This window comes from Nicotiana tabacum, chromosome 20 (assembly GCF_000715075.1).
Source record: "Nicotiana tabacum cultivar K326 chromosome 20, ASM71507v2, whole genome shotgun sequence".
Taxonomy (NCBI): domain Eukaryota; kingdom Viridiplantae; phylum Streptophyta; class Magnoliopsida; order Solanales; family Solanaceae; genus Nicotiana; species Nicotiana tabacum.
This window is the reverse complement of record NC_134099.1, coordinates 120,593,989-120,611,512: the sequence shown is the minus strand read 5'-3', so window position 1 is coordinate 120,611,512 and position 17,524 is coordinate 120,593,989. Positions and strand designations below refer to the sequence as shown.

Genomic DNA, 17,524 nt, shown 5'->3' with positions numbered 1-17,524 from the left:
AGCAATCAGGCGTCCACCTGGAGAACAAGGGAATACAATTCAAGTTCAGTAGTCAGGCACCCAAATGGAGAACGAATGGAACAAGCAATTCAGGTTCGAGAAATCAAGAGCCCGCCTGTAGAATAGAGGATAGGCAGCAATGGTCAAAGAAAGACATTTAAAGGTTCAGTAATCAGGTACCCGCCTGAAGGAGAGGGAAAGCATCTCAAGAGTACAATTCGAGTCAGCAGCAAAGGAACAACTAAGAGAAATACAAATCAACAAGACAACAACAATCACAAGACCAAGTTTGAAAATAAATCATTGTAAAGCATAGATTATAGTTTAGTCTAGCTTCTTCATTTTTGTCATGGTGTAATAAGGAGGTCAGTAAGCAGTATCAGCAGCAGCAACAATAATAGTGAAACCATAGCTCATGGTAGTCCCAGCTACCGAAATTCCCGAAATACATTGACTTGATTCCTTTATAGCCAAGGATATGTAGGAAACCTTTGAAATAGAGGTTAGGTCAAATCTTTCAAAAATGCTTCCCACGGAGTATTCAGAACGGGCAAAAAATCGCTCGTATCCGCTCACTTTATCTTTGCACAAAAACTCTTGGTGTTTTCGGGCAAAGAGGGGCAGCTGTGAGCATGTGATTTTTTCCCTATGAGAATCACTCCCAAAAATTTCAAAATAAAATAATATTTTCCGTTATTTGCAATTTTGTGAATTTTTATAGTATTTTCTGTCATTATTTACATGAGTTCGTGCATGTTTGTATGTTTAAATAAATGAAAAATACAAAAAAAAAAAATAGATTGCATTTGCATTTAGGATTTAATTTTATAATATTTTTTAGTTGAATAGTAAATTACTTATTTTTACAAAAAAAATGAAAGAATCAAAGAATAACGTATTAATGTCAAATTGTGTGATTATTTTATTATTTAATTACTTGTGATAAATATTATTTAAAGTGGATTAGTATTTTAAGTCAATTTTGGTTTTATAATTTGAGTTAGAATTTTTGGTTTTAATTTTGAAGACAATTTAGGAAGAAAATAATTAATAAAGGAAAAGGAAATCGGAATTGGGCCAAAGTTAATTTAAATCCCCAAAGCCCAAATAAAATGCACCGAAAATCCACCCCAGTCCAGCCCAAAACCAGCCCCAACCCGGTCCGTCTCCAGCCTCAACCAAACGACGTCGGTTTGGGCGTTCCAATCTGGACCAATGAATAAACTTGATCGAACGGTCCCAAAGCTTTAACCTAACCCGAACCGTCTCCTTTGCTCGACCCAGTCCCACCCCAACCGGCCAAAACGACCCCGTTCTCATTAAAGGATCCATCATGGCCGATGGATTCTCATCATCCAACGGCCCTAATCCAATCACCATTTTAATATACCAAAACACCCCCCACTCATACCTTCAAAGACACCCCTGTCTCACCGTTTAGCCCCGCTGTCTTCCGCCACGGAAATCGCCTCACGGCGGTTCCGGTGGTCCAATCCCTTCCAAAATTACACCGTAGAACCCCCTCACTCCCCTCATGCCAAATCCCCACTCCTTTCTCCTCGAATCACCCCGTGGTTCTTAGAATCTTGGATCGAAGATCAGACCCCAAACCCTAGTCTACCCAATCAACCCCAAATTCACACCGTAGAACCCCCTCACTCCCCTCTTCCCTAATCCATGACCAGTTTTCTTCGAACGGAACTCAATCTGCTCAAATGTTAAACCCAAGGGCCAAACCTGAACTCAAGACTGTTGATAATTTTAGAGCCGAGTTCGTCATAAAATAGTGTTACTCACTCGTTTTGACAAAGAACAAGTGACTAACATTATTTGGCGATGGAATCGGAAAGTCAAGATACCAAATTTTTTTCAGTTCAATCGGTAGGTTCTTCTGTGTTTTTTTTGTGTTTATTTGATTAAGTGGTCATGTCCCTCTTCTCTTTTTCTTTTTTTCTGATCAATTTCAATTGAAATTCGATCAGTCCTCTGGTATAAATTATTTCTGTTCATTGTTTATTTCTTTAGATTGGTTTTGTGGATTTGTTTTGTACAAATTGGGATATCAGTTTGTTTAAGACTCTAAAATTACATCTCATTTTTCATTTAGTTAGAACAATTAGGATTAGTTCAATAGTTTGGTATAACTTCTTGTTTTAATATGTATAATAACCAACTGACTAGTATAAGTTTAGCGCGAGTGGTTACTAATTAAGTCTAACAACAAATGGTAGTGGCGCACTGCTAATAAAAAGCACTAGGCTAGTTGAGTGAATTAAAAAATAAAAAGGAAACTGACAGTGGTCAGCTTGATACCCTTTTAGTGCTTGAAAGTAAGAGAACATGGGAGACATTTTCAGAAGCTGAAAGAATACATTTTTAAAGAAAAGAGAAGATGGAAAGGGCTGGTTGATGAGGTATATAATGGGGGATGGAGATACACACAGACAGACCGAGGGAGGGGAAGGAAGACTGAGATATAGACATTTTTTGTGAGAGTGAGAGTTTAGACCTTCTAAGATCAAAACTGCCCAAAGGATCAATAAGAAAAGTACTATTCCATTGAAATCTTTTGGTTAATTTCTGATAAAACTGTTGAAACTACTGATCCATTGGTCTTTTGGGGTTAATCTCTTGGGTTCATTTACCATAAAAAAAGTACTGTTCCATCGAAATCTTTTGGTTAATTTCTGATAAAACTGTTGAAACCACTTATCCATTGGTATTTTGGGGTTTATCTCTTGGGTTCATTTACCATAAGAAAAGTAATGTTCCATCAAAATCTTTTGGTTAATCAATTGGGTTCATTTACCAAGTCTGGGTTGTGTTTGTTGCTATTATTGTTGTTGATATCTGCTACTGCTACTGCTGAATATCCATAGTTTGTATCTTTCCATTTCCAGGTATTTCCTTAGCACTATGGACATCACCTAAAGTGTAATATGGAGTTTTAATTTGGAAATATGATAAACTGATGTTATCATTACTGAATTTCATTTCTTCTCCTTTCAATCACATCTATGGATGTAATATTTAGTTACAGAGGTATTTGATTAGTATATTTGTCATGAATGGGGTATTATGATATAAGACTGAAGCTTTAAGTGACATGATTCTTCTGCTTAGCTATCAGATTAGTTTGAGAATGGTTGTAGGTTAGAGAAATGCTTGGTTATGTTCTATAGTATCCTGTTGGCCTGTGTTGAATTGTTTGTTGGCATTTGCATGATATGGTATCAATCTTGATGGTTTAAAGTCACTGTTGTTTAATGTCGACCCCCCATGTCCTGCTAATATGAGCTTTAGTTAAGGCTCAGGCCTTCATGTTATTGTTTAGGTTAATTAGGTTTCACTTACCAATTAGAATTACATATTGTATAATTTCCAAGAAACTGGATTTTTGTCGTCACTACAATCTTCTGTGATTGTCCATTGAATGTTTAATGGCTTATTTAAGATTTGTTGCGTAATGCCATCGTTGGCAATCAGCCGGGTTCACGCAGATACCCCCTGGAATTTTCAGTCGTTGCTTGTGTGCCGTGGGGACTCGATCTTGAGTCCTGTACCTGGTGATTTCAGCTTCTAAAAGAAGTGGGCTCATTCTGGGCCCAAGCTCGAAGATAGCAAGATATTTTTATTTTGTTAGATTTTTTTTATAACTCAATGAATTGGAAAGTTAAAGAGAAGTGAAGGTCGTACCAACTGCTGGCAATTTAACTCGTGCTAGGATTATTCATGAAATGTGAGTGTTGGATCACATTAACAGGGATATTGGATTGATTATGTAGACATGAATCCATTTAGTTGTGTTGGCCTCATTTTAGTTAATCCTGTATTGATCCTTAGAATTCGAGGCGTGCCGTTTAGTTAAATTCCATGGCCTTCGCAAAGCTGCAAATGCGAAAGGCTTTTAGGCGCGTTAGTTAATAATATTACTTTTCTAAACTCGGGTGCGCATTTATGTGACCCAAATCCAAATCTCAACAATGTCAAAATATGTCGAAAGCCCCGGGTGCATTTATGCAACATGGTTCGAGACATGTTTTAACAGTGTTGCAATATTCCTAAAATAAACAAAGCGGGTAAAGTATTAAAATGCACATAGATTTGAACATGTATTAAAAATCAAATAATTAAGCTGAATATAACAGTTGAGCGACCGTGCTAGAACCACGAAACTGGGGAATGCCTAACACCTTCTCCCGAGTTAATAGAATTCCTTACTCAGATTTCTGGTTCGCGGACTGTATTACAGAGTCATATTTTCCTCGATTCAGGATTCAACCGGTGACTTTGGACACCATAAATCTCCCAAGTGGCGACTCTGAATTCTTAATAATAAATCCCATTTCGATTGTCCTTTAATTGGAAAAACTCCCTTATACCCTCCTTCCGGGGTGTAGGTAAAAAGGAGGTGTGACAGTTAGTCTCTTAACTGAAAGCTTATGTTGGAAAAGTTGACCGGATGTTTACATATGTATAAACGACCTTGGATTTGAATTTTGATGGTTACGTTAGCTCTGTTAGGTGATTTTGGACTTAGCTGCGCATTCAGATTGTGATTTGAAGGTCTATAGTAGAATTACGCTTGAATTGGTGAATGTTAGAATTTTGGAAAGTTTGACCGGGAGTGGACCTTTTGATATTGGGGTCGGATTGGATTTTCGAAAGTTGGAGTAAGTTTGTGGTGTCATTCATGACTTGTGTGCAAAATTTGAGGCTATTCGGACGTGATTTGATAGGTTTTGGCATCGTTTGTAGAATTTGGAAATTTTGAAGTTCATTAGGCTTGAATTCATGTGTAATTCGTGTTTTTGAAGTTGTTTGTAGTGATTTGAGGTTTCGACTAAGTTTGTATCGTTTATAAGACTTGTTGGTATGTTTGGTTAAGGTCCTGGGGGCCTCGGGTTGATTTCAGGTGGTGAGCGAACTTGATTTTGAGTTGGTGAAGCAGCTGAAATGCTGCTGCTACTCGTGTAATCGAACCTGCGGAGTGGGCACCATAGGTGCGAGCCCGTAGAAGCGTGGAATGAATCACAGAAGCGACCAAGGAATAGTGGAGCAGAGGTCGTAGGTGCGAAAACTTTCGCGCACCTGTGAAGGTCGCAGAAGTGGACAAAAAGGTGCAACTGCGACTTTGATCCGCAAGTGCGATGGTATTTCCGTGCCTGCGATATGCGTAGATGTGGTCCTGTGATCGCAGAAGCGGAGGCAGCTAGATAAGTGACTTCCACAGAAGCAGAAATTTAACCATAGAAGTTGTTTCGCAGGTGCGGATAGACGGCCACAAGTGCGAAAAGCCTGGGCAGAATGTTTAAAAACAAGGGTTCACGATTTTAGTGTCATTTCAACAATTTGGACTCAGACTTAGGCGATTTTGGAGAGGATTTTTGAGGGGATTACTGAGGTAAGCTTTTTGTACCCATTTTTTTTATCATAAATCTTGTTTCCCTATTGTTTTTCCCACCTAGATTGTGTGGTGTTGAGGTGAAATTTGGGGATATGAGGCTAGAGATTTGGAGAGTGAATTTCGGGAATTTGGATGACCAAATAAAGTTAGATTTTGGTAAATTTGGTACGGTTAGACTTGTGAGTGAATGGACTTTAAGATTTTGTGATTTTTGCCGAATTTCGATATGTGGGCTCAGGGGGAGGAGGGGTTGAGTCGATTTTTGATTCATTGCTCCCTTTAGCCTATATTGATTGTATTTGTACTACTTGTGGCAGATTCGGGATATTCGGAGGCCGACTCACGAGGCAAAGGCATTTTGGACTAGCGTTTTGTTCGGATTGAGGTAAGTAACAGTTTTAAATCTTGTCCTAAGTGTATTAAACCCTGAATTTTTATGTCATGTGATTATTTTGGAGGTGATGCACATGCTAGGTGACAGGCTTTTAGGCGTGCACCAAAGGGATTGTGACTTGATCCGTCCCCGGAAGCTGTAAAGTTGAATAACTTGTTGTTAGCTATATGTTTCTCCCAGTGTTACAGAAATTGGACTGAAATCCATGTTATAAATCATGCTTAGACTATATTATGTCACTATTTGTTGTCTTGTACTCGGTCATGATTTTCTTGCGTATCATATCTCTTTCTCTTATTATCCCTTGTTGATACATGTTAGTATCTCTAATTGGGCTGATTTATATGATTTCAGAGAGCCCAAGGGACTGGAGAGGTTGGTGACTGAGATAGGGACTGAGGACAGAGCAGTGAGTTGTGTGCGTATAGATGGATTAGGTTGCACTGCGCGACGAGCCTGAGGGCTGAATGTATACGGATTGGGTTGCACGCCGCAACGAGCCTAAGAGCTAAAGGTATATGGATCGGGTTGCACACTATAACGAGCCTTAGGGCTATATATATATATTTATGGATCGGGTTGCATGCCGCAATGAGCCTTATGGCTATTTATATATTTGGATCGGACTGCACGCTGCAACAATATAACACTTGGGGTGAAAGAGCCCCTCCGGAGTCTGTACACCCCAAGTGAGCACATGTACCTATTGAGTGTGAGTACTGAGGGCTGAGAGCCGAGTGATTAAGTTGCTGAGGAGAGCTGAGTTCCTTGAGAGGTTGTACTTGCTTTCATTTATTGTTGCACTTAGTTGCTACCTATCATTGTTTTTATCGAAATATTTTGGAATTTGTTTTTACTTGAACGTAAAATTGTATAAAACTGATTTGACTTAAATTGCTGTATTTGAAAGCATGTCTACTCCTTGCTGAAATTACTTCATGCCCATTTGATACTCCATGGGAAGTATTTTGAAAACGTTTGACCGAACCTTACTTCAGTGGTTGCCTACATATCCTTGGCTATAAAGGAATCAGGCCAGTGTAGTTCTGGAAAATTTGGTAGTTGTGATTTCACTACCGTTGCTGTTTTTACTGCTTGCTGAATTCCTTATTACACAAAAATCAAAAGAAACTAAACAAGCCTATCAACTATGAGTTACAAGATTCCTATCTCTAAGTCTTTTGAAATTTGATCTTGAGTCTTGACTGGTTCTTCACACATACTCTGATCTGAATCTTGATGATTGCTAGCTGCAGGTGCTAGTTAATTTTTTATGGCTCCTTCTGACCAAAAAGGGACATGCAATGCTCGTGACTTCAGTCATGCCTTGAGCAGTCCACATATTTTCATCCGCTCCTGCATTTTTAATTATTGATACTCAATTTTTTCCTGTATATTTTAATATGCAAAATACTTTCAAAATAGCATGTATATGCATATATAAGTATGTCTCATGGGTTTAATATTTTTCTCTTAATTTTTAAGTCAACATATTACCCTATTTTATCAAGAAAATCTCAATAATTATTCTCCAAAATTATCATTTTGGTAATTCACTTATTATATTCTTATATTTATACTAAAATATAGCTAACATATTTTTTGCATATTTTTATAAATTTATTTAGTATTTTTAAGCTAAATTGCATATAATTGCAGTATTAGCCTATTTTAAGATTTAATTGTGTTAATAATTATAAAATTGACTCCAGTATTTTTATTTTCATAATTATATATTATTAATTATTTTAGTACCTTTAATTTACTCCCAAAAATTATTTTACTATTTTTATAAATTAAACAAGGGAAAGAGTGGCTATTTAAATGTTAGCCCATTTCATTTCACTTCTTGCCGGATTTGGCACCCCAATTAAACCCAATTTCAGATCTCATTACCCGACCCAATTCCTAAAATTACCTGACCCACGTCCCTTTAAAATAACCCACTCGGCCCCCTATTTTAATCCCAACCGTTGATCTAACAGATCAACGACTCACGCTCTTCCTTTCCTTTTTAATTCCCCAATACCCCCAAACCCTATTCATTTCCCATCGGTAGCCGCCCCTGGATTCACCCTCACCCAAATTCTCTCTCAGAAACCCTAGCCGCCTCTCTCAATTTCCACCCTAAAACCACCGGAATCTATGGCTTCCAAGGCAACTGAAGTCTTATACCGACCTCCTATAACTCCTACACGTCGGGTTATTGAAGATTCAAGGCCTGACCATGAAGAAGCTTGGTCCAGGCTTCGCTTGATTCGAGTTCTATGGCCGTCTCCGCCCTTGCTCCGGCAAGCCATTGCTGTTCGAACCTGATCTCGACTTCTCCTGCTCAGATCAACGACTTTCCAAGCCTTTCTCACCATTTGGGTTCCTCTGAAACCCTAGCTTTTGAGGTTCTTCTAATTTCTTTATATCCATTCTAGATCCGTTTTTTCCCTGAGCTTTTAAACGGTTTCTCGAGATTTCTTTCAAAAACAATGCTTTCAAACCTTTATCTTTCCGATTTAGGATTTTGTCAAGATGTTTCTCTGATTTTCGTTAAGTTCTTGTGTGTTTCTTTTACTATTAGTTTCTTCTACTATGTTTCTCTCCTACTGTGTTCTTACGAGTCCTTCTACTGTGTTTCCTATGTGTTTCTTCTACCATGTTCTTATGAATTCTTCTACTGCGTTTCACATGTTGTTATTTTACTATGTTTCTCATGAGTTTCTTTTACTAGAAGATGCATGTTAAAGGTCTCAGTTCCTTTCTGAGATTTCTGAACTTATTTCATTAGTATCTCTGCCTGATTTACGTGTTCTCATCTCAACACTCGATTAATGGTAAAATCCCTAGAAGTTGGGGGTTCATCCGAGTTTTGAGACCATTGGCTATGTGATTTGCTTGTTCTTCATTTCTAAACTTGTTTGATTTCAAAAACCCTAACTTTCTTTGGACTTATTTCGAGTTTCTGAAGATTGTTTCATCTGTTGCTCAACTGAGTCTTGAAATCTTTGCTTAAACCTTGGTTTCTTTATATGATTCTGATTCCCTGCTAAACTTTTCTAAGTTCCTTCTACTGGACCCTTTATATGCTATTTGATACTCTCTCTTCTCCATTGCTGAGTTACCCTGTGATTACCATGTTCCTATAGTCTACTACTTACTGATTGTGCAATTGCATGATACTTTTTCTTCGTCCTAAATTCAGCCTCGCATGCCTAATACTTGTGTACTCTTTATATGTGCTGAACTTCCCCTCTAAATGGCTTTCAATTTTTTTGAATGATTTTAGACTTCCTTTTGTATAAATCTGATTGATTTCTTTCCTTGTTTGCTGATTGCCCTATTACTTGGTTTGAGTCGAAAGCTTTCCTTAGTCTTTCTGACTTGGTTTATTCATGGACCAGTAGTTACATATCTCTGATTCCTTGATTTACTGTGTACTAATTGATTCTTACCTTATTTGTTTTAATCGTGTATTTCAAAACTCTGCCCTTAATTAAACTCATATGTATTTACCCTAATTGCCTATTTTGCACAAGATGCTTATTTGATTTTTTTCCTTAAATAACTTTGCTCATTACCGTTTAAGTCTGAATTCCTTAATTAAAGGAAGTTTTATATTGATTGTTTTAATTGATACCCAGTTCCATAATTATTTTTCTTACCTTATTTCTGCCTGTTTTTCACACTATAAATACCTGACTCTTTCATTAACACAACACCCAACACTCGTAATTTTATGAACTCATACTCACACTTAAAAGTATTCTCTCTTGTTACTTGTGACATGTTTGCAAATCATGCTGCCTGTTTCTCTCTCTATTTGCTTTCTTTGAACTGGTATGTTCTAATTAAGATTCAGCACCACAACAATGTGTTTGTTTAACATTTTTTCCTCCTGTCTGCCTACTGCTTGTGTTTAGTTCAATACTTATTTAGCATCCTCCTTCTGCCTGTTCTGCCTCTATTGTGTATTCTAAGTGTGTTTGACAATGATGGTTGTTTGAGGGATGACAACATTAAAATATTGCAGTCTATGACTCAAACTTGATCCCCTGGGATTGTAACCTCACGCTACCATTGTATGTTGTATATTCTGTCGGCATAACAGCATTCTATATTGCTGCATATGCCCAGAATCAATTAATGTCCGGGCACAAGGGCCCTCTGCAATCAGTTCCCAACCCCTAAATCCCTTTTGTGTGAAGTTATTATTTCTGTAGCACCCCTTTCCCTTTTCCTTTACTCCCCTAGTTCTTCAAGTTTTGTTTCTGTACTTGAACTATCTCTTAGCCTTTAAGTTCTGCCCCCCTCTTGTGAGCCTTGCCTTGGGACCCATTGAGCTCCCTCTGAACTTGGACACTTTAGGACTGGCCCTTCCATACTGCACTGACCCCCATTCTGATAACGCAATTTGGGTGTGAGCATTGCCCGGAGTTCCATTGAGGCACTTAGGGAACTTTGACACACTCAAATGGGAGAAAGGCTTTGGATCATGGTCTCTTTGAGTTGGTCTATCTCATAACTCAGAGAGGAAGTCAAGAATCGGGCTTCCTCTAGTTGTATTTTTCTTTATAGTTTCTGATGTAATTTTATTTATTCTGGGCTGTAATAATTTGTAATAAACTCTTGGGGATGGTTAGTGAAAAGGGTGGGTAACTATGTATGCAAAGGGTAGATACCATGTCTATAGGTATTTTGAATTCTGCATACTCAAATGCATATTGAAATCATGCCTATAGGTCATTTTGAATTTTGCATATCCCAATCTCACATAGATACCATGTTTATAGGTATTTTGAATTTTGCATACTCAAACGCATATAGAAGTTATACCTATAGGATGATCTAAATTCTGCATGTTCAAACTTCACTTAGAAATCACGTCTATAGGGTTCTGCATATTTAACTTCATATAGAAATTATGCCTATAGGATTGTCCAATTTTGTATATTCCATTACATCTAGATGCCATGCTCATAGGTTTAAAAACAAATTCTGCATCTAGATATCATGTCTATAAGGTTTAAAAAAAAATCAGTAATGTATAGAAAACATGCCTATAGGGGTTTCTAATAAAAACCCCGATTCACCCAGTAATAATGGCTACTATCAGCCGCAGGACTTCTAATCAATTCGTCAAATCCTGCCTCTCTTTTAACAATCCGATTTTATCACTTAGCATGTTTCACGAGTATGCATTCAAAACAGTTTACTTCGAGCCTTGTTGTTTCATTGTTTTCTAAATTCAGTAGATACCATGCCTATAGGATCCTTGTCCAACACTTAGGCAAGCCTTAGACTGATAATTATATGCTGAATTTGTTTCTTTTAATAATTACAACCAGCAGGCAGGCCTGATTCGGACTTCTTATCTGAGTTATGTGATAAGCTGAAACTATCTCAACAATTTCCTCTCCCTCGTCTTTAATACTTTTTAAAAAAAAATCAGACCTAAAACAGTATGTTTAAGTCATGCTAATTACGTGCTTCTTTGTTTAAGGAGGTATATCTGGGCCTTTTTTTATATGCTTTCCCCCAATTTGCAATATGTGTTTTTGTATGTCGCCTTAGAGTTTTACCTTTGAAACTACAAATAAATCTAATACCCCTCCCTTTTAGGATTAATAGTCCTAAATGCCTCCGGGACTGATAAGATTGGGACGGGTGATAGCATGCAATAAGTAAACGAGACCAACCCGCATTTTAAATACCTTAACGAAGTGGGAAGGGTAGATATGGATATGATGACCACGCGATAACGTCACGTGTAGCCCCTAATATAGGAGTGATTATCGGACGTTGTGTGGGGTGATCCATATTTTTAGTGAACCTAGGACCCCCCTTTCCTTTATTCTTATTTTTTTAACATTTTCATTCTAGAATCTGCTTCCTCAAATTGCTCTTTTAAACATTGTCTATTTTCAAACCTTTATATGTGAAATCCCCTCCTATTTGAGCTTTATTTGTCTATATGTTAATTGTACCCTAAACTCACAATAATTGTCTTGCCGGGAACCACATTAGTGGATTCTGAGGGGTGCCTAACACCTTCCCCTTGGAATAATTTCAAGTCCTTACCCAATCTTTGGTTACTCAAATCAAACCCTCTTGGTGTCCTAATGCACCCTAATTATTAGGTGGCGACTCTTCAAATCAAACCCAATTCCCAAAGGGAATGAGATGTCCCTCCAAATGTCATAAGCCTGATTCCACGAGAAAAAAGGGGGCGCGACAATATTTACTTCTTTTCTTTTATTTTCTTTATTATTGATTAAAACTATCACGGGAACCGTAAGGTGATGGTGAGTAGAGAAAATTAAAATGAGAGAGTCTTGTTAGTGAAAACCTGAAAAGGGCATTATAGAGTGATGGGGAGAAGAAAAATGAGAGAGGTTAGCTGGTAAAAACCCGCAAAGGGTGATACTAATCATAAAGAGGATCCTCACAACCATTGGCATCAACGTAGTTTGGACATGGTTTCTCGGTTTCGAGGTAAAAAATGTGATGAGTTCTGAGAGTTAGACTGTTTACACAGATCAGGTATCTAGTCCAAAAGGCATGTCATTTTCATTAAAGTCTGCATTGCACTCCTAGATAAGTCTGTCTTTCTATTCCCCGAAAGGGATACCTCTTGTTTAAACTCATTTTCCATTCCATTGCTTGTTTTTCTTTGAATCTCTTTCCGTCTAACTCTTGTTACAAAAAAGACAAAGAAGAGATGGCAAGACTGGTTATAGGGCTCTCGTCTGACACAAGCTGATATAATCAAGAGGCACCCAGCCTCGACAAGGGCATCAATTCAACCCTGACTTGGCATGGTGGCTGATGTTTAGAAATCGGACACTCTAGGAAGGAGGAAATCCTACAAGGGAAAAATGAATTTGGAAAGGTTAAGTCCCACTCGATTAACCGTTTTGCAAAGTTTTAAAATTCAAAGGTTCCCCAATGCTTTGAAAATGGAACTCTGAGGAAAGTAGTCAAAAGTTAAATGTCGAAGTCCCGGTAGGTGACGAGCCACCATGATTAAAGTTTGGAAAGCCAAGGTTCTCCGAGGCTAGAAATGCAATCGGTATTTAGGAAACAACCAATCATAGTTGAAATTATCATCAAAAGAAGACGGGCCGAGATCAAGTAACTGAAACACGCAAGGCCACAAAACCATCCACCATTTCAAACTAACAATTGTTCTTTGATGAAAAATAGGAAACAGGTGAAATCCAAAAGCAACCTCGCAAGAAGCAGGTGCAACCAAAAAGGAAACCACGCAGAGACTAAACACAGCTCTGCAAAACTATAAAAAAGGGAAGTCATCTCAAAATTCTTTCCTGCATTTTACTCTTTCTCTAAATTCAAAATTCATGGAAGTAAAGGGTCACCAATCCCTAGTTGCGTTTTCTAACGTAGGGTACACCACTCTCTAGTTGATGATGCTTTAGATATATGGTACACCACTCCCTACTCTCTTTACTAGTATAGGGTACACCACCTTGTCTGTAGTTTTCTAACATAGGGCACACCACTCCCTAGTTGATTGATCTTATGTAGGGTACACCGCTCCCTGATATCATTATTGATAGAGCTGAAATGTAGGGTACACCACTCCCTGATATTTTTCCTGGACATAGGGCATACCGCTCCCTAGTCTCCATACCAGTATTAGGGTACACCAATCTCTAGCTATATTTTCCAACATAGGGTACGCCACTCCCTAATCTCCTTATCAGTATAGGGTACACCAATCCCTAGCTGTGTTTTCCAACGTAAGGTACACCACTCCTTAGTTAATGGTATTTTAGACATAGGACACCACTCCCTAGTCTCCTCACTAGTATAGGGTACACCAATCCCTATATGTTTTTTCCAACGTAGGGTACACCACTCCCTAGTTAATGGTATTTTAGACATAGGGTACACCACTCTCTAGTCTTCTCACCAGTACAGGGTACACCAATCCTTAGTTGTGTTTTCAAACATAGGGTACACCACTACCTTGTTGAATCGAGCTAAAATGCAGGGTACATCACTCCCTGATGTCTTTCCTAGACATCGGGTACACCACTCCCTAGTCTCGTCACCAGTATAGGGTACACCAATCCCCAGATGTATCTTCCAAAGTAGGGTACACCACTCCCTAGTTCATGATATTTTAGACATATGATACACCACTCCCTAGTCTCATTACCAATACATGGTACACCAATCCTTAGCTGTGTTTTCCAACATAGGGTACACCACTCCCTAGTTGAGTCGATCTGAAATGCAGGGTACACTTCTCCCTGATATCTTTCCCAATACACCACTCTCGCGCCTTACCAATATAGGTTACACCAACCCCTAGTCGTGTTTCCAACATAGGGTACATCACTCCCTAGTTAATTGAGCTTAAATGTATTGTACACCACTCCCTGATATCATTACCAATTGATCTTAAATGCAGGGTACACCATTAACTGATACCCTTTCCAATATAGGGTTCACCAATTCCTAGCTGTGTTTTCAAACATAGAGTATGCCACTCCCAAGTTGATTTAATCCTAAATGAAGGGTGCACTACTCTTTGATATCATTGTTAATATAGGGTACACCATTCCCAAACCGTATTTTTCCAACATAAGGTACATTAATCCTTAGTTGAGACACCATTTAGACAATCATGGTACATCAATACCAACGTATCACGCTTTTCCAAGGTACACCAGTCCCAATCTTTTATTGCTTTCAATAATGTAGTATAAAGTTTTTGTTACAAATAACTCACGAAATTTTTCTAGTGAAAATTGGGACAGAAAAAATTTGTTTGTTTATTTATTTTGGTGTCCAAGCAGGTTTTTACCTCGAGGAACAAAATTCGAGATGACCAAAAGAATAGACTCTCTCATTTTATTTCTCTCATTTAGTTGCATCAGATCCAAGTAATTGTATCCTATAATTCCCAAACATTCTCATCAATTAATAAGAAAGACTTGAAAAGGGTTTGGAGTGCCTTACAACTTGGAACCTTTGGGGCAAAATCATCGCCGAAAGGTCATAATTGCTTCCCCAATTTCAACTTTTAGGGGAATGTGGAATTTTTTTTTGGTGTGACCAAAAATCGGAGTAAGGATCCCTAAGTATCCTTTCGAAATCAGGTCTAACATAGTTAAATGACATGAACTTTGTTCTTGATTTTATTTTTTCTTTTTCATTTTCTTCTCTTTTCTCTTTTCTCTTTTCTTTTTTTAATAATAACTTCCATGTTCCAATGAGGGTAATCAAAGAAAGGGATCGGCTCAAATGGTTTGCAAAGGATTGATAGTGTTTGGGTAGGAGAGAAACAAAGCATTCGTCATTCCAATCGAATAATGTTAAAGTTGTGTAAAGGGTCAAACATTATACCTATTGACTGCGTCTGCATTGAAAACTGTCTTGAGGACGTTTCCTTTGATGTCTCCCAAATACAGTGCTCCCTTTGGCAATACTCTTGTTACAATATATGGATCTTTCTAATTTGGATTAAATTTTCCTTTCTCTTCTTCATAATTTGGGAGAATACGTCTCAGAACGAGTTTTCCCACTTCAAATTTTCTAGGTCGCACTTTCTTATTATAGGCACGAGCATTCTTTGTTGGTACAACTACCCTTTGGAAACTGTGGCTATTATATTTTCATCACTCATAATCAATTGTTCCAAATGGGTTTTAATCCATTCATCATCCTCGATCTCGGCTTCAACAATGATTCAAAGAGAGGGAATCTCGACTTCGGCGGGTATTACGGGTTTAGTTCCATAAACACATAAGTAAGGGTGGCCCCAACTGATGTGTGCACGGTAGCGCAATATCCCAATAGTGCGAAAGGCAAATTGCCACGGTTTGGAACCCTGAACCATTTTCCTGAGAATCTTTTTAATGTTCTTGTTTGCAACTTCAATGTCATTGTTAGCTTTGGGCCCATAAGGGGTAGAATTACGATGCGTAATTTTAAATTGTTTGCATACCTCCCTTATCAAGTGGCTGTTCAAATTTGCAACATTGTCCGTAATGATAGTTTCAGGAATACCAAAATGACAAATAATGTTGGAATGCACAAAGTCCACCACTGCTTTCTTAGTGATGGCTTTGAAAGTGACTACTTCAACCCACTTTATGAAATAATCAATGGCAACCAAGATAAACTTGTTCCCATTTGAAGATTTCAGCTCGATTGGCCCAATAACATCCATGTCTGAGGCAACAAATGGCCATGGTGATTATATATGATGTAACTCTGAAGGTGGTACATGAATCAGGTCACTCTGTATCTGACACTGATGGCATTCACAATCGTTTTAGCTTCTCGAGAATCCCGTTCATGTGAGGCCCACATATTTCTGAATGCACTTCATTCACAATCGTTTTAGCTTCTCGAGAATCTACGCACCTCAACAGATTTAGATCTGGAGTTCTTTTGTACAGGATCTCCCTACTCAAAAAGAAACTGCTTGCAAGTCGTCTAATAGTTCTCTTTTGATCTCCACTGACCTGCTCGGGATATTCTTTCATTTTCAAGAACCTTTTGATATCATAATACCATGGCTCACCATCTGGCTCCATTTCAACCGTGTTACAATAACCATGCCTTTCTCGCACCTGAATTTACAGCGGGTCAATATGAACATTACCCGGGTACGACAGGATTGAGGCTACAATAGCTAGTGCAGCAGCTGGCTCATTGTCGAAACGAGGAATATGCTTGAACTCGACGGACTTAAATTGTTTACAGAGATCTTCCACATGTTGCCGGTAAGGGATAAGCTTGATGTCGCAACTTTTCCACTCGTCTTGGGTTTGCCGAATGATTATGTCAAAATCCCCCATGATTAATAACTCTTGTACATCCAGATCAACCGCCATATTCATGATCATAATGCAAGCTTTATACTCAGCATTGTTGTTTGTGCAAAAGAACCAAAGCCGGGTTGTGGCCAGATAGTGTTGACCTGTGGGCGTGATCAGAATTGGCCCAATCCCTACACCATTTATCTTTATAGCCCCATAAAAGAACATTTTCCAGGAATTGATGTTCTCTGGAATTATTTCAACTGAGTTTACTCCCTCATCCGGAAAATAAGTTCTTAAGGGTTGGTATTCATCGTCAACCGGGTTCTCAGCTAAATAATCTTCCAAGGCTTGACCTTTTATTTCCATCTGAGTGACATAGACAAATATGCTTTTAGGCGACCCAAGTTAGGGCGCAACAAGTTCTTTCCAACAAAGTGTAATTGACTTCATAATCGTTGAACTTCTTGCTTATATAATATATGGCTTGTTCTCTTTTCCACGATACATCATATTGCCCCCGGACACAACCGAAAGAATTTTTCACGACTGTCAGATATAAGAACAAAGGTCATCTCGGTTCGGGCGGGACCAACACCGATGAATTTGACAGATATTCTTTGATTTTATCAAAAGCCTCTTGACACTCATTTGTCTATTTGATTTCTGCATCTTTCTTCAATAGCTTCAATATGGCCTCACAAGTGGTGGTAAGCTGAGCGATGAATCTGCTGATGTAATTCAATCTCCCTAGAAGACTCATGACCTTTTCTTGCTCATCGGATATGGAAAATCCGGAATAGACTTATCTATGTTGGATCCAATTTGATACCCCTCTGACTGACTATAAACCCCAAGTTTTTCCTAGATAAAACTCCGAATGGACATTTAGTTGGATTTAATTTCAAGTCATACTTGCACAGACGCTCAAAGAAC

The 17,524-nt window shown here is 38.3% G+C and overlaps 1 protein-coding gene across 1 annotated transcript; it reads right to left on the bottom strand.

Moving 5' to 3' along the window:
* Positions 1–16,405: 16,405 nt before the first annotated feature.
* On the bottom strand, positions 16,406–16,957 carry LOC142174522 (uncharacterized). The gene has a single exon (XM_075240332.1). It carries the CDS (start codon positions 16,955–16,957, stop codon positions 16,406–16,408), a length of 552 nt encoding a protein of 183 aa, XP_075096433.1.
* Positions 16,958–17,524: the final 567 nt, after the last annotated feature.